The sequence below is a fragment of the Branchiostoma floridae genome, unplaced genomic scaffold (assembly GCF_000003815.2).
Source record: "Branchiostoma floridae strain S238N-H82 unplaced genomic scaffold, Bfl_VNyyK Sc7u5tJ_168, whole genome shotgun sequence".
NCBI classification, from domain to species: domain Eukaryota; kingdom Metazoa; phylum Chordata; class Leptocardii; order Amphioxiformes; family Branchiostomatidae; genus Branchiostoma; species Branchiostoma floridae.
Genome location: NW_023365788.1, coordinates 300,663 through 319,101, shown reverse-complemented (window position 1 = coordinate 319,101; position 18,439 = coordinate 300,663). Strand labels below are relative to the sequence as shown.

Below are 18,439 nucleotides of genomic sequence, written 5' to 3'. Positions count from 1 at the left end.
CTTATAAATATACTTTATTGACCAAAAACTTTTGCGAACAATATTTTGTGAGAAATTACCAAGTTTCGTAGCTTTAGCTCTTGCCGTTCATGAGTTATGCGACATAAATGTTGCTGAGGGCCTCAAAATTCCCCTATCTGGTCGGAATAGGTTTAGTGCAAAACGTGGTCCTTCTGAACTTTTGCATAAATTATGATAATGAGTTGGAATTAGCAACACCTTAACATCTCAAAATCTTCCTCTTACATTGACGAAGCAATGTATATACAATGATCGCAGATAAGAAATGGTACTGAGATTTTATGAATAAAACATTTTGGGGTCCGTTTCGACCCCACTCGGTCATTTTAGTCGCAAAAAAAGGTCGGGTGCTTGAGGGTTAAGCAAAGTGAAATAAAATCGACCATTCTGTACGCGGTACAAAGTATCTTCTCACCTTCTGATTAAAGGGACTCACGTGTTAATTAATGAATACCAAAATTTCAATACGCAGTGACTTAATACATTCTTATATAGTAAAAAGTTATGTCACAGAATGTGAGTTTCTCCCCTTGTTTTCATGCTATGCCGAGAACTCTAAAGTTGTCACAATGTGTAGAAATCAACATGAAAGAACACTTTGTGGACGGTTATAGCTTTTCAATTTTCAAATATAGCAGTCAGATTCTTTTATCTGTATCTATATAGCCGGTGTAACATAGCAGCGTAGCAGGCACGCGGCGCGGCAGCGGCTGGTTATATTACACCGAGGGACCCGTCGCACCTAACACCTAACCCGTCACATCTATCTGCAAGCGTTCACTACCCAGAGAAGATGCCCCTACTGTACTTAGTGATATCAAATTCCACTGTACGATAGTTCTGGGAAAGTACGAATTTTTTAACACATCAATCCCGAGTTTATTGGTCATTTTGTACATCATGAAAGTCTGGACATTTTTCTTCTGTCTTCAAGTGACATCCACTGCAAATCTGTTTTCATTTTGGTAACACTAGAATCCCTGCTGTAGTTGTTTATACAGAATCTGGCAGATTGGTTCTCTACCCTTTCCAGTTTATATTTGTCTTTCTTTGTATACGGGTCCCGGATACTGTAGCGGCATATTCAAGGTTAGCCCATGGCTACTTCCCCTCAGCCAATGAGAAGCCCCCATTTTCTGTTGCTATACCCACATAGTATGTCGCTATGAAAAAAGTGTGCTGCTATTTCATGCAAATAAGGAGAAAAGTGTGGTGATATCAGAAGAAAAGTGTGGTGGCCTTGTTTTCTGTGTATATCACCAGGCCCGCCACCTCGGGGATTTCCAGTCTCCCTCGGGCTTCGCCCTCGGGGAGACTAGAAACCCCTCAGTGGGCGGGCATGGTGCTATACACAGAAACTTGGACACTCCCATAGGTTACGAGGGGCGTGCAATAAGTAATGGTCCTGACCCACTTCCAGTTGTCTGATCTAAATGAAATTTTGTATGTGTAATAATTCATATTTCTATGGGTTATGTTGCAAAAGACAGCTCTGAACTAATTGTGGTTTCTGATTTACTTGTGTTTGAACTTAGTCAGGTGCGAAATGGACCAGGTGTGAAATGGAACCAGTTGAGTGTCGCGCAGTGATCCGGTTTTTGTATTTGAAAGGACGCACACCAAAGAAGACTTTTGATGAAATAAATGAAACTTATGGTGATGATGCCCCATCATATGACCTTGTAAAACGCTGGCATCCTGAATTCAAACGTGGCTGGAAGTCTGTGGAAACAGCTCCCAGACCTGGTCGTCCCTCTTGTGCCATTGATGAGGCATCAGTTGGAGGACCAACCTGGGGTGTCCTACAAAATCGGTGTCCAGAGCTGCATCAAACGATGGGAGAAATGCATAACTCTGGGTGATTCCTATGAAGAGAAAGACTAATAACTGTGCCAAGTTTCATTAATCTCCTGCTATGGGAAATGGGTCAGGACCATTATTAATTGCACGCCCCTCGTAACTATTACTTAGGTCTTACCAGTGTTTTGTATTAATACCTCACTCACCTCACCTCACAAACAGTTCAGTTCATTTCCTGAAAGCTGCACAGGATTTTCCTCGAAAAATATACCCAGCTATTCTGTAAATGGGGCCCTTAGAAATTGATATTATGTTCATTTCTCGCTTCAACCCATGTGACAAAAAGTCAGTGGTCAATAAAAAATCTAAATTCAATAGCCCAGATACTTCATTCAATTAACTCTGCGGGTTTTCCCCACATACATGTGTGGTTGGAAAAATATTGATTGTTTGATATGTAATTGGGTGTAATTGAGTGTAATGGTTGTAATTTTCCTTTCCTTACACCCCGTATATGATTGTACAGTCTGATACACTGAACAGCATTACCAATGTAAGTGGCCTTTAAACTGATTTAACTCTAATAAATTGTGTGATATGCTGCTTAGTTCTAAAAGGCGGCTAGGATAAAATCTCTCCCAGATACCTTATCGGATTAAACCAGACACGTATTTGTCTTCATACTAATCATAGGAGAATAATTACGTTAAGGGCACAACTCGCCGTACGTGAAATTTATCATTCCTTTTTTTGGAGGCCATGTCCGCTACGTATTTCTGAAAACGTTCAGGCTGTACAGGGCAGGTGAGTCGCCCGTACTGGTAAGTACGGGAAAGAATCCGCAGGCCGATAACACAAAGTTTTTACATGTACGTAAAATTTTACGGTGTGTCTGCGTGCGCTCCAAAATCAGTCGGATATACCCTACGAGTTAGTTGCGGAGGCGTTAAGATTGCCCACGTTTTTGCACGTAGACAGAACGTATTTGCACCTACGGCGGGTTGTGCCCTTAGCTTATGTCAGGTTTATCTACGACGCACTGCCCTCCATACGCCCCGGGCATGAAGGCAAGCAATAGAAAAAGGCCATTTTTCTGTCCTGGTTCAATTCCTGCATACTTGTCCATGTGAGGTTGTGTGGCCAAATGGCAGGGTGTTTGGCCCGTAACACAGAGGTTCTGTTGATATGCCGTCGGCCTTGTGCCCTTGCGAAAGGCACTTTACTGACTTTCCTCACTTCACTCAGGTGTAAATTCCCGCGGTGTTGGTAGATCAAACTGGATGATGAGTTAAGTTTCCATATACTTCCTTATGAATCTAATTGCTGATATGTCATCACATCATCTCTGTCCATTTTACCCCACATACATGTACAGTTGGAAGGTTATAGTTTGTTTGCCAAATGATTTTAAGTGTACTGTGTAATTGAGTATAATGGATTGTATCTTTCCTTTTCTTCACGCCCTGTACAGTTTCATACACTGAAAAGAATTAATACCAGGTCAAGTGGCTATTACGCTGACTAAACTCTGATAAAGTGTCTGATATTTTGCATAATTCTAAAAGTGCCTCGGATAAGATCTCTCATCTGGTTAACTTACGTAACAACATAACACACTGATCCATCACGTTAATCACTACATTGCAATAATCTAATCATTGACAGTAGACATGCGGATGTAACAGATCTGTTTCCATACACTATCCATCACTTGAGTATTCATTATACTTTAGAGATTTGTACGATTGCACATATAGCTGTTTTCAAACTAGTATTGGCACACTCTTTTTAGTTCATATAAGTTTTAAGGTGATACCAAAATGAACATCAAGAGCAAACATCGTGTCTGTGGGGCTTCTTCTTAAACAGTTTAACACTATAGACACACGTACACACCAACGCTACTGAAAACATAACCTCCATTAATATTTTATTGAGGTAATCTATGATATTACAAATTTGCTACCACATTATTATCCTTCAAAACCAAAGCCTGGCGCTCCCTCGGAGATCCATTTTCTGTGAACTAATGTGATTATTACATGTGTACAGATTGTACATGTATATATATGTATATGATGTAAATTTGTACCGTCTTGCTTGTACAATGCAATTTAATGCTAGTGATTTTATGATTCTATGTTTATTGCAGCAAATTGTATTTGTAATATGTAACATGTATGAAATTCTTTCCCAGGGTTAGCCCTTGACAATAGAATATTGCTAGTTGGGCAGCCCTGGCTGTATGTATACAGCTGAACTAAAAAAAAATATTACAAATTTGTCATGTTCCCATTAGCCATCACCAGTGCAAAGAAAATGTGGTCACTACCGTGGTTTGGGGTGGTCACTTGGTGTCTGCTATACTACGGTGTTTCCTCCCAAACAGGTAAGTCATTTAAGTGTTTCATTTAACTTTTTAATCGTGGTTCTTTTGCTGTTATTATTTTCAAAATAGATCACATATCTAATGCTATAGTAAAATCTGAAACATAATTATGATCTGTGGTTAGGCCTTTATTTTCATTTTTGTTGGGAATTCATATTTTTTTCTTTGATACTCTTAAAATGTAAATTTTCTCGTTTCAGGCAAAAAACATGCGTTTTGTTATTGGAGTAGTTTGAAATACATACATCAATATATCAATTTATCAATTTGTTTCCATTGCTATGGTATATACAGGCTTTCTTTTCGAATGTATATTTTATTCTTTCTTTTACTTCCAAATATATTTGTGATATAACAACCAAATGGTATTAGATTTAAAGTTATGTTGCAGTTGTCACATTTGGATTCAGTGTCCTTGCACTTATTAGATAAATCATAACACATATCGAAATATTGTATTTCTTTTCAGTTTGTGAAAAGTTGACAGCTGACAACGGGACCTTCACCACCCTAGACTACCCCAACGAGTACCCTGACGACAGTAACTGCACATACGAGATCTCTGTCACCCCGCCCAAAGTCATCAGACTTACCTTCATGGATTTCGATATTGAGTTTGGGTATGACAACGTGTACGTGTATGACGGAAATACGACTGATTCTATATTGAAGATAGGTAAGGGACCTTCTTTTTTCCTTTTGCAACCAGGCAAACATGATCTGTGGATGATTTAAACCTATTCAGACCGGATTATGGTCTACCCTGGTTTGGGGCTGTTGAGGCCCCCTGCTTCTAAGTCCTGTAACTCTTAAACAACTAAATACATAACCACCAAATCTTTAGGGAATGATGTCGACAAAACATGAGAACATTTCAAAAATTATCGGTATAATATGATGCAATTATGACGTTATCATTTTCATTGTAATGGCTGGACAAATGAAAGAAGGGTATTCCCAGAAAACTTCAAGGTAAAATGCAACAGTAAGTACAGATAACAGAATGAAGATATTTGTTACAGATTGTGTTGCCAATAGCAACATCAATGACGTCAAAATGACGACATACAATGACGTCATACACATCTAAGATACCAGTTGGGCTCCGCCATGTAATATCCACCACCTTAAATTTGGAAAAAAAAATTTTTCAGCAAATAATCGCAAAAGGCAATGGAAATAGACTATATACGTTTTTTTGATGGAACAATATCAGGTATTTACATGTAAAGGACGATAAGGCAATTATTCTTGATCTGGTCATATGATCCACTATTTTGGATTTAACATTATATTTTATCAATCTAAGAAAGAAGCAGTAATAGCGAATAAATGTGAAAAATTGTCGCTGCGATAAGAATTTAGATCTCATGGAACGCTTTACTCACATTGTACATTTTTTTTTCTTTTACTATAATCTACATGTACTATTTAGACCAATGTTACTGTATAGCCAGTTGCCTTATACAGTGTACATTACTTTTCCTTACTTTGTTCCTGTGATAATTGTTGTGCCGATGAACTTTGACTTGTCCTGACTGCTTTGTACCCTGCATGCAGCCACGCTTACTGGCCGGAATTGGATTCCCGATCCACTGATTTCAAGTGGGAGCTTCATGACTGTCCAACTTGTGTCCGATGAGTTGGAAACCTGGAGGGGATTTCAGGCCAAATATGTAGCTGAAGATAAAGGTACGGTCATTACTTTTATCAAGTGATGATCAACTTGCACCTCAAAGTTTGTATATTTCATTTGAATCTAATCAGGCTTTCAGTACATATTGGATATGTCAATGTGAAACTAGGAGGGCAACATCTTAGAGAAAATGCAGCATAATTCTCTCCCAGCACTTTGCCTTTTAAGAAACCAATACATTTTCTACTGCAAACCTGCAGTTGTTTATATTTGCTTTAACAGATAATTCGTCGTTGACATTTTGCTATTAATAGCAACTAATATATGATTTCACCAGTAATTCTAATTCGTGAATGGAGAAGAAAAAAAAGAAGAACACACCAGCAAAACAGTGTTCCCTCTTAGGAAACATAATTTTTTTCAGATATCATCTCGCTGGCACCATATTACACCATTTTGGAACAACTTCTCAACCGTAAACCGCTATTTCTAAATCTAAGATAAAATTTGTACTTAAAACTATCAAACTTTTCCCTAATCAGCGTTTATCAAGACACCATGACAATGGCAAGGATTTTACAGGTCTGAAATTGTATGATAGATACTGTATTTGATTCCCAGTGCTTTCCGAGTGTGAGTACGGCCAGTGGCGGTGTGCTAACGGTGTAGCCTGTATAGAAGCCTGGAAACGGTGCAACGGAAACATTGATTGCACGGACCGTAGTGACGAGGATGCAAGTGTCTGTGGTGAGTAAATGATAATAATGTGCAGTGTGTAATAATAATCTCAAGTTGGAATCATTTCATCAAACCTTATGTTATAATGCCTCACAGTTGGAATAAAGGGTTCCACCAGCCAGATGATGGGCTGTTTTATGTCACGTCCGGGCGTGGCCTCTTAACGGCTCGCCGGGAGCCCTGCGGACACCTGGGTATTTGGGGCCCCGGGTTCATCATAATTTGTAGTTAAAATCAACCTGGGCCGCGGTAGGAAATGAAAATTAACGCCGTGACCAAAACCGTTACTAGTCTTCCTGGACAAACATGTGGCTCCGTGGCCTGGCCGAGGCTACAGGCTAGGTCTGAGTCAAACTTGTAACACTTTTATAATGCTGTGCTTTTTTTTGCGTTTCGTCGCCCTCTGGCGACGAAACGCAATGTATTGGGTTTTACCTTCAGTGCTTCAATGCTTCGATGCATGGATGCTTGGTTTTGGTTCAACGAGACCGCATGCAACTGCTACAACTGCTTGGTTTTGGTTCAACGAGACCGCATGCAACTGCTACAACTGCTACAACGGAAATACCATTGCATTGTGGTTTCGGACTTCAATATCCTGGAAAATGGCCATATAACATCTATTCCACAAGATTGCACAAGAAAAAAAAAAGATTTTATCAAGAAAGCGACCGAAAATCGACATAAATAATACTATGTAGTGAGGTTAAAGCATAATGTACACTCACATACAGTATACGTGACAACTTAGCTCAATCGGTAAAGTCCTATGCCTTCAGATCCGAAAGTACCTGGTTCGAAACCGAGAGCGGATATTTTCCTTTTTAAATATTGAAAATAATATATAAATATTCTACTTATTTATTTATATTGTATTTTTATATATCATTTTTTATTACTTTAGTATTCATTTCATATATGCAAGGCCTTTGTCTTATGAACAGGACTTCATAGATTCCAAACCCGGCATTCGAATTTTTCTGTTCATGGTAATGAAAAATACCGTGCAGCGGCTCCTATGCGCGGTAAGATGATTCTCGCAAAACACTCGCCACTAAACTACTATTCATGATGTAAACAGAGGCTCTTGATGTTGTTTGCATGAAACTCCATCAAAAACAGCGATCCTTTCTTACAGTAGCAAATGCTCCATTGTTCAGTATCGACTACACTCACATACAATACACGTAACAACTTAGCTCAATCGGTCATGTCATAGGTCATCGGATCCGAAAGTCCCTGGTTGGAATCCGAGAGTGAATTTTTTTTTCTTTTTAAATATTGAAGATAATATATAAATATTCTATTTATTTATTTATTGATATTATATTTTTATATATCATTTTTTTATTATTTTAGTATTCATTTCATGTATGCAAGGCCTTTGTCTTATGAACAGGACTTCATAGATTCCAAACCCGGCATTCGAATTTTTCTGTTCATGGTAATGGAAAATACCGTACAGCGGCTCCTATGCGCGGTAAGATGATTCTCGCAAAACACTCGCCACTAAACTACTATTCATGATGTAAACAGAGGCTCTTGATGTTGTTTGCATGAAACTCCATCAAAAACAGCGATCCTTTCTTACAGTAGCAAATGCTCCATTGTTCAGTATCGACTACACTCACATACAATACACGTAACAACTTAGCTCAATCGGTCATGTCATAGGTCATCGGATCCGAAAGTCCCTGGTTGGAATCCGAGAGTGAATTTTTTTTCTTTTTAAATATTGAAGCATGAAACTCCATCAAAAACAGCGATCCTTTCTTACAGTAGTAAATGCTCCATTGTTCAGTATCGACTTCATTCAGAAGTTTTCAGACAACACGGATGTAGAAAGTCACACCGCTCGACACAAAAGTATGGAAATTTTCCTGAATATTAGCAAAATTATCTAGGAAAACAAGGAAGAAATGTTGTAAATGCGGAAACCAGTATAATAGAGATGAGGTAGCTGTTAATTGGTTTGGATATTTGTTTGACATTTGGTAGTCAATTTAGATAGAATCTTGTCACAGTGCTGATGGTGCTTTTTCAAGTGTACATAAGTACCTGAGTATATTGATAGATTTTATAATGAATTTATTGTACATTTGAAATAAAGTTGTAAGCCAAGACCAGCTAATAAACAGTACTCCTTTCCAAAATAACAATTTTTCTTATAGACGCAACAGCCCTTGAGTGACTTTTTCTAACAGATTTTACTTCAAGAAAAAGACAGTTCACACTCATAAACGTAGACGAAACGCCAGCTTTTTTTAAAAGCACTTGTTTCTCTTGTTCAGTGTGTCAAGATATCCCATCGTCCTTGTCGATGTGCAGGGGCCTTGAGTACAAGCAGATGACACTCCCAAACCCATTGAACTACAGTCTCATCACCTTAGCCGAGGTACAAGACTCTCCGACCTGGCATATTCCAAGTCTGATTGTCATGCCCGTGTTAGAGACTTCGTCTGTGCTACGTTGGTGCCCCGCTGCGAGTCCAGGTACATCATTGAAATATGTGCTTAACCCTTGATTGCTTGTTTGGTTATTGCCTGCGCTTTAACCACTTCCATAGAATACTTATAAACATGTTTACGTACCTTCATAACATCAACATCAACACTAATAATCCCATCTGCTGACGTAATACTGACAAGTCAGCAAAATTTATGAAATGAAAGCATGTACTAAATTGAATGTAGCATCAGTAATCCTTTATACACGCTTTAGACGTTCAGGTATTCAGGATAATCTTGAAAAGACTTCTACAACTTTGTCTTGTATGCTCCCCTGTCAGTGTTGCTACATTCTCAGTTTAGATGTCGACATAGCTTGATTTTCAGCTGTGGAGTATCAACCAATGACAGTTTGTTTTAGTCCTAAGCCTAGGCAACTGCTGCCGTGTCGGTCCTGGTGTGAAGAGGTGATGTACTGGTGCAGAGAGTATGAGGCCTCCGCGTTCAATATCCCGAGCTGTGCGATTTTTCCCGACACCAACTGCAACAACGTCGAAACCACGACAACTCTGGAGGGTGGTGAGTATATTTCATTTACTGTACGTGTATTTTACTTGTGACCAATGACTGAAAAAAATTCAGTTAGATCGCGGCAGATTGTTCAGCTCAGAATCAAGTTGTCCCGGGTTCTAATCCAGCCATCTCTCCTAACTTGTACCCTTCTTTGGAAATTCACTTAATACGGCTTTCTTACCCCGCACCTAAAGGTGCCCTCTCACTGCACTTGCGTCAAGCTTGCGTCACTGCGGGGTTCGTTCATTGCGTCACTGCTTGTCATTTTCTCCGTTCTTAAGAAATAATTTATATATCGCGTAATACGTAAAAGTATGACTTGGAAGACGACAAAAGGTTAAAAAAAGTAAGAAAAAGCGTTCTTTATCTCTGAAATCTCGTAGCTTTCGAAACCCGTTGTGACGCAAACGTCACGTAAGTTCAGTGGGAAGGCACCTTAACTTCGGTTGGAGGGGGGGGGGGGGTGTAACATGTGGTCAAAGGCATTGTCGTTCATATAGCGATCTTTTCATTTACAACTGTTTTAAGAAGCGAGAAGAAGTCGAACCTGCACATACTAGTGAAATAACCCGTTCTTACTTCTTATTATATAACTAGTACCTGTACTTAAATTATTCCGAACTACTTTAAGTCCGAAAAAGATATGATCCGGGATTACCTTTACCTTCTGTGTTTACTTTGTATGTGGCACTGTAAAAATGAAATTTGATTGCATTTCCACCTTTTCACCTATCATTTTCACCTTGAACATGTCTGTCTGAAAGAAAATATTTTGGAGAAAAGGTTGATTTTTCTTGTAATAGAAAATTGCTTCGACGGGAATGGCGCCAATTACAGAGGAGACGAGGCCAGGGGATCTGTAACCGGGCAAGAGTGCGAACCATGGGACAATGACCCAACCGTCATCGAGTCGTATCCCTGGGCAAACCTGGTGGACAACAAATGCCGTAATCATTTAGACGACTACAGGCCATTTTGCTATACTCCAAGTGGATTCGAGTACTGTGACGTCATTCCGTGTAATAGTAAGTCGTCAAGTTGCACACACACACACACACACACACACACACACACACAAGAAATACCGCTTGTAATGGAGGTTTGAGACTTAGGTCATTAGGTGTCATATGGTGTCATTAGGCCTGCCATAACCAACGGAAGGGGGGGGGGAGCAAAGCGATTGATTATGATGTGGTCATAACGAAAGGCCAGGAGTTGCATAACATTATATACACCAAAAAATGGGCGGGTCATTACCAGTATAATCAAACAGCCTACCAAAACTGGCACACATCCCTGATATACAACACATGGCCCGTCTCTCACCCTTCCCACACGCACAACATAACAAACAAAGGCAAAAAGGGACCACCTCGTATTCAACCAAAAGACCCTCGTTCCAATCCGTGTCCAGAGTCTACAACCAAATGTAGTTGGACACATATATGGAAGAAGAAGAAGGCATGTAAATACAGTTTTCAAACTTTTGACAAATTACAATCTCGCTTTCCGAAGAATATACAGATTTTAATATTTCTACAGACAATATTCCGTAACATTGCAGCTGCAGTTTGTACATGTTGCCTTCTTTTCAAATCTACTCTACTGCACTTAACGCATTTTGATCGGTCAATGTTCTTCAACTTCTCATCCTGATTGGTTAATGCCATTCGACACCTCATTCTCTTTGGTCAATATCGTTCGACTACCGGCTGAAATTCATTATCCACCCATTGTGTCACTTCTATGATGGTACGGCTTTATTACAAATATCAAATGGGGCCACTGGGTTTGTCAACGTTGTCTGGCTAAAGGCCCCCTCTCCACTTGACGTGCGGCACGCTTGCGGCATTGCTGCGTTCGGAAGATGCTCAACGAATTTCAGAGATAAAGAACGAATTTTCTTACTTGTTGTGTATTTTGTGGTCTTCTATGTCACACTTTTACGTATTGCGCAATATCTGAATTATAACAAATCGGAGAAAATAACAAAACAGTACCGCAGTGAACGAACGCAGCAATGCCGCAAGCGTGCCGCACGTCAAGTGAGAGGGGGCCTTAAGTGACAATATATCTTAGCAAACCCATTTCTCGTTCCTTCAGCTTTAGGGTGCAAAGATCCCGGGAATCCCCGGTTTGGAAAGAGAAGACCCGTTCTGAAATACTACTGGCCTGATGATAGAATTACGTTCACATGTGATACTGGATTCAAGTTCAAAGATGGCTCGCCTCCCGACAAGTCTCTATGTGTTATCAAGGACAACTGGACACAAGAAGCCGACTGGAATACACCAAAGCCAAACTGTGAAGGTTAGGACTTTAAAGAAAAGAATCTTAGACTTAGGTGCTACATTCTAAGAAAATTAATCTGTTCTTTTCCTTTTTTTATCTGTGCATTTTGGTGAATAGGCTCAGCAAGTATACGTTATTATTGACATTAGAGTGCTTATTAATTTTTGCCTCCTTTTCGGGAGAATAAAAAAAAATCAATTTTTGTTTCTTCTCCACGGATGGTCCACAATGAGCTAAGTGCCAAAATGGGAAAATAGATTGAGTTTTAGCCTAATAATTGTACTTGCAGTGACACCAGCGAAGTAGCTATAATTGTAGCTGCATGTGAATAACGTTGGGTAGTTTTAAAAGTTCCTTTGATGTTGAAGCTATGGGTGTAGTTGCGTTGTTTTTGCTGTCCGTCTTTCTTCCTATCTCAATATTTTTGCAGTCTGCAGATAAATCTGAATTTGTCAAATTACACAACGCATCGTATTTGTATTTGTATTATTGTTACTATTGTTACTATCTGTGAAACTGTGTATTTTATAATGATATGAATATACAATTATTTGGTCATGTGCTTATAATGCATTCGTTCCCACATTTAGAATCAAGACTTTTAGAATCAAGGAATCATGATTGTTTTGAATATTAAGCATAATTCTATAATTTCTGATTGTCTTCTTACGGGCGTCTTATTTTTTTTACACAGAATCTAGATGCAATTGTTAGCCTATCTGGTTACTGTCAATATTGTCGTATGTTTTGTTGCAGTCGACGAAAAGTTCAAGCTTCAAATGAACCTCCTGGATGGCTATAACAGTTTGGTGTCTCCTTTAGCAAAAACTATGACATTTAAAGCATACGTTGTCAACATTGTCAACTTGGTAAGTGATGAATACATTGGTGTGAAGTCATAGAACAAGAATACAGCTGTGTTAGGTTACGTAGATTCGACAATTATTGCTATGCTGGAGAATGGTAAATCTTTGCAACAATCATCATTAATCCACATTTATTTTAGATGTCATGAGTTCAAGTAAAATCAATACCATTTCTTTTCTTCCCTGATGCTTAAGGCTCCTTTTTTATGATGGAAATGAACCAAAACCCACAACAGAATTTAGTCCTGTAACTAGCAATTCTGAAATAACTCCTAAAGATAGATTTCATCGAATATTTAAGCATAATTGTTTTTTTTTCTTGTTTCAGTTTTCTGCTTTTCCTTTGGTATTTTACAAAAAAATGATATATATTACAATTCCGACTTGTGTCTTTGGAACTTGTGAGCATGTTTAATCAACATCATTATGTATAATTCAATCCTTTATATTATCTGGTTCCTGGATATGGGGGGGGGGGGGGCTATTACAAGCAACGAGGCTTCTGTCCACCTGCATATTATATTTTCTCCTGTATAATCATTTGTTTTTAATTGTTGTGTAAATCTTGTAAAATCATTTCAGGATGAAAAAGCGCAACAGATAGTAACGTCACTCAGAGCAGAATTCGTGAGTTCTTTTTTCCACTACCTTTCACAGAGCCACATGTTAATTATTCGTCATAAGGATAAATTGTTGAAAGTGTTGAGGGACATGGAACCATGGTATCAAGCCAACGAAAATGAATGCTAATTTGGCACTGTTGTGAAACAATCATATATTGTGAACGTAATTGTGTGTTCTAGCCTTATAGATATATGTCCAATCGTGTAAAGAAGGCACCTCGACATACTGATCCTATGATACTAGCCTTCAACCTTGCCACTTAGACCGGTGATACGCTTTTCTTCACATGGCAGCATGTTAGAATTATAAGAGAACATGAGCACATTCCGCTGTCTCTTGTGTTTGTACATAATACGTCGCAGACATGGAACGACCACCGACTGGAATGGGAAAAGCAAGCATATGGATGGCTGGATCATATCTTTGTTGGTGATGACCAAGTCTGGAAACCAACATTGACACTGGAGAGAAAGTAAATATTTTGTTATCCTGTCTTATGAGGAAGAGATGCTGAATAGATGTTGCGTTTTAACAATGATGTTAAGTTCCCTTTCGTCCTATTAAGAATCTTACTTTAAAAACGGATCGTACAGAACGCGTGTCTCTCATATGCATGATTCGCAGAAATTTTTATCTCATCTAATTTATCTCTCAGTCTAAATATTTCAACATTATGGCAACACATGGAGGATTATGAAACTAGTTTTCAACACCTTTCTCCGTTTTCTGTTACTTACTTGTTTCACGCAGTTCCATACCTGTCCATTTTCTGACATTATCAGTACACTGCCAAAAACGATTTTTTTCTTATTTTGCTTACCCCATGGACAATTCTTATATGAAGAAAAATATTCTTGCAGGAAGAAAATGTAGAATAAAATTTAAGCAAAACGAGAAACCACAATTTTTAGACCTTTAAGCAAAATCTTCTTATTTTTTCTTATAATGAAAGAAAAAAATTCCACAAATTCTTGTTTTTTCTAACCAGATTCAACTCTTAAGAAATACAAGAATTTTGTCTTCTTGTAAGATAAATTTTCTGTGAGGAAGCAAAACAAGATAAACAAGAAAAAGCATTTTTGGAAAAACAAGAAAACAAATCTCAAATTTTCTCAAAAATTTGACAAGCAAAAATTTGCTTGCCCCATGGATAAGCACATTTTTTCAAAGATTTCTTGGGGACAGAATAATTTTCTTCCCGGAAGAAAAAAATTCTGTTAGGAAGCAAAACGAGATAAACAAGAAAAAGCATGTTTAATAGTGTAGGCATCCTTCCATCTTTACAGCTGATGATAGCGATGAGACTGCATGGAGATCATGAATCTCTGAAATGAGGTTTCTTATTCTAAGACACAAGTTTAAGTTGCAGTTCGAATGTAAAGTTTGTTTATCTGTTTGCGGCATATTTACTGAAAGTTGTTAAAGACTCATTTATCTGGTATTCTCAGACAAATGTTATTTTCAACACAGTGCTGACCCAGGATATAGAAGCGTGTTCCCAGAAACAGAGGTAAAACTGGAGGAAACCGGTGAAGTCACGTGGCCTATAGAATTACTGACTACCACAACCTGCACCCTGGACCCCTTCCTCTTCCCACAGGACAACATGACGTGTGCGGTGTGCTGGAGAGCTGGGGAAGAGTACACAATAGGTATGGTAGTCTGTGTGTCTTTCAACTCAACGTACATACTACATCAGAGTTTATGTCATTATACTTAAGACACATCGCACAATATGAGAATTGCTAAATCGAAAGGTTTGCAGCTTGCACTTCCAATTACACTCTCAGAAACACACGAGTAATGCGAGATATCCTAACATGGCATACTTTGTCACGCACTCGAACTCATGGTGCTGCATCACTAGTTGCCAGAGTGTGGTCAATTCAAGTTCACATATTGCTCTCTACAATAGTTAAACAGAAATAAGAAATCATTTTTGTATTATTTGACTTGGTTTGACAGGAAAAATTGCGAAATTACGTGTGTGTAACAAAGTTGTGTCGTCTCGATGTCACTGGCAAGCAGAATTCTAAAATCGTATTTTTCCTAATTGTAACTTCAGTTTCCGTATGAATGAACGAACAACAAACAAACAAACACAAAGTTGTTATACTTACGTCACGCATGATGAATATAACAGATTCGTTGTAGTCTTTCGATACAAACTTAGGAACACCGATTATCTGAGATAACAAAAAGATTGACCTTTTTTTTTGTTTCCAAGACTGTTCCAGTTCAACAACACACAGGGACGGCAACTTCCTGACCTGCTACGATTTGGAGGACGACATCGTCACGGGAGAGTGGAGTGGAAAAACAACCCTTTCAGCCGAGAACAACACGGCCTGTCTGACCATGACTCTCAAACGAGACCCCACTTATCATTACGCCACAACCATCTCTCCCTGCCTCATCCTCATCATCCTCATGATCATCACCTTCATCATGCCCATCGACAAAGGTGACAGGATCGGGTTCGGCGTCACAGTGCTGCTGTCCATGGTGGTGTCGCTAGTCGTCGTTACAGGCTTCCTGCCTGTGTCTAGTACCCTGCCTTTTATTGGTAGGTTGATTCTCTGGGTCGTTTGATACTTACTAACTTTTCTCTAACTTTTGTTTTTGTCAATTTTTTTTCCTTTTTTTCAAGTAGGCTGTGACAGAGCCAACCACTGACAATGATCTTAGACAGTTTTTAGGATTGATGATTTAAGCAGCACAAATGCGGTACTAAAAAGTGCCTTAATTTGCAATCGTACGACTTTTGTGACTTTGCACATATCGGCAAAGCATACAAATTTTGTCATTCATATAGTATTAATTTATAGCCAAATGTAATGATACATTGATACACTTGTATCATTGATACATATCTGACACTATGTATCAAGTACATATATCAGTATATAATTCTATATATCAGAGAAAGAAGTTGCCATTTTCTATTTAATTTGGCGCAAAGTTTTGTACTTTTTGTATTTGGCACAGTACGATCGATGATTTTCAACGTTAGATCTATACTATTGTGTCCTATTATTGGCTACCAATATGCTCATTACAAGTTTTGTGTCTCTTCTCTTCCAGCTATGCTGATCATTGTGTGCATGGCTCTGATGGCGCTCTTCATGCTGACGACACTTTTCATCATCATCATACACGACAAGAAGGGACCTGTCCCCAAATGGGCGCGGACGATCTTTTTGAAGCACCTTGCAAGGTATGTGTAAGGTCCAAATACTGCAAAATTAATCAAATGTACAATTATCTAGTACATTGGGGGTGGGTACCGGTACGGTGTACCGGTACAAAACCGGTTTTTCTTAGTGGACCTTAGTGGACCCATGTCATTGACTTATGAATTCATCGTGTAACGTGACGGAATCTCACCCCTCCTTTCAGATTCCTGTTTATGGGAGACTTGACCAAGAAGCTGAAAACTGAAAAGCCAGCAACAAACAGCTCCGACAACAAAGGAAATGACATCGAAGGAAACATCAAACCCTCCATCATAATGGACAACGACGCCCCATTTTCTGGAAGACACAACCCACCTCTCAGCGTAAAGAACGAGTGTGTTAAAACCGATATCAGGATGAATGGAAACTTAGATGAGTTTAATGTCAGTGTTCGGCAAATATTCGACCGCATCGATGCTTTAGCACGTGGAAGCGATGGTGATGGCGATGAGGAAGTCGGGGAGTACCCTTTATTGGCCGATGTTCTGGATCGGCTGAGTCTGGTTCTGTACCTCATCGCCATCGCCGCGACCGTTCCCTGCACTCTGCTCTTTGGTCGCCCACGGGTCAACTGAAAATATTGGTGTTGACGTAAATGCTTGATGACAACCGGGAATCTTAGAATAACTATTCTAATCATTCGTAACAACGGAAGTTAAAAAAGGAACCTCGAATCATCACTACTGACAGCACAGAATTGACGATTTGGCTGTGTTACAATATGTACATCCCTCTCGATCTAATACTCTCCATTACATACTATCATTATCTTTCGTCACGTCATACCTTGCAAATTTATGACCATCCAATCAAGAAGGCTACAGAACGGCTTCGTCTGTACTAACCCATAATAATAAACAGCCCATGTAGAGGATATGTTAGCCAAGTAGAACTGTTTTGTGGTGAGCGCTGTAGTGGCAACTTTAGAGATCCTTCGTGTACATTAAAAAGAAAATTAACTTCGTTGTATATGATCATGTGCTGTAGAATATTCAATCTGTTATCAATAGCGGTTGGTAAGTCTGCTGTGTTCATGTGAAACAGCATGCGAGAAAGGCTAGTCGACAAGTTGTACCTGTTGCTTGAAAAAGCTGACAGTGCGACCCAAAGGATAATCAAGTGTTAAACGAGGTTCCAGGTGGCTATCTGAAACGTTTGTAGCCCGAGTAGTTGTTGATAAATATATCAAAAATATAATGGTTAATACATATAGCGTTAAATACATAATACATATGAAATTGTCAATAGATACATGATACGTGTATAATGTTGAACACATATATAATGGTGAATACAAAAACATATATATTGTTGAATCGTTATATAACATTGAATGCCAAACTTTACACATATAAAGTTAAGTATATATAAAATGTCAATGTAGTGAACTAGACGAATATATAAGAATTCAAGTTACCAAATTCACATGGTTTGCTAGTGTTAAAGTACAACAAAACGGAAGGTGGCTTGAATCGTAATTCACATTGTTAGTACGTATACTGTTACTTGGGGGCCAGTGTTAAAACTACGTGAGTGTACACTTTCAATTTGACTTATGTAGAGTTGGTTTTCGACAAAATCTACAATCTAAATGTATAATAATATAAGAGGTATGAACCTCGGGAAGGCAGTGGCACAACCCTGTATCATCTATGATCTATATTAGAAAATCAAAGTGTGTAATTATTGTCGGGTATTCATAGGCACTCGTCGGTCTCGCAGGACCATGAGTAGTGCTACATTAAAGGGTTAATGCCCCGGCCCGAGGTGTATATGGATACACGACAATAATTAGGCAACTGACAAATCCACCAACC

At 38.8% G+C, this 18,439-nt stretch overlaps 2 protein-coding genes across 2 annotated transcripts in view; both read left to right on the top strand.

The window, feature by feature from the left end:
• Positions 1 to 9,604, top strand: part of LOC118408516 (low-density lipoprotein receptor-related protein 12-like) — a 12,578-nt gene extending 2,974 nt beyond the window's left edge. The window contains exons 2-7 of the mRNA XM_035809334.1: positions 4,121 to 4,210; positions 4,680 to 4,886; positions 5,771 to 5,902; positions 6,468 to 6,593; positions 8,876 to 9,076; positions 9,453 to 9,604. Of these exons, the coding sequence (XP_035665227.1) occupies positions 4,141 to 4,210; positions 4,680 to 4,886; positions 5,771 to 5,902; positions 6,468 to 6,593; positions 8,876 to 9,076; positions 9,453 to 9,502 (786 nt within the window). The 5' untranslated portion in view covers positions 4,121 to 4,140 and the 3' untranslated portion in view covers positions 9,503 to 9,604. The remainder of the gene's footprint in view (positions 1 to 4,120; positions 4,211 to 4,679; positions 4,887 to 5,770; positions 5,903 to 6,467; positions 6,594 to 8,875; positions 9,077 to 9,452) is intronic.
• The window catches only part of LOC118408511, a 99,540-nt gene extending 81,949 nt beyond the window's left edge, over positions 1 to 17,591 (top strand). Inside the window, exons 14-15 of the mRNA XM_035809327.1 lie at positions 16,471 to 16,603; positions 16,786 to 17,591. Coding sequence (XP_035665220.1) covers positions 16,471 to 16,603; positions 16,786 to 17,197 — 545 coding nt within the window. The 3' untranslated portion in view covers positions 17,198 to 17,591. The remainder of the gene's footprint in view (positions 1 to 16,470; positions 16,604 to 16,785) is intronic.
• Positions 17,592 to 18,439: the final 848 nt, after the last annotated feature.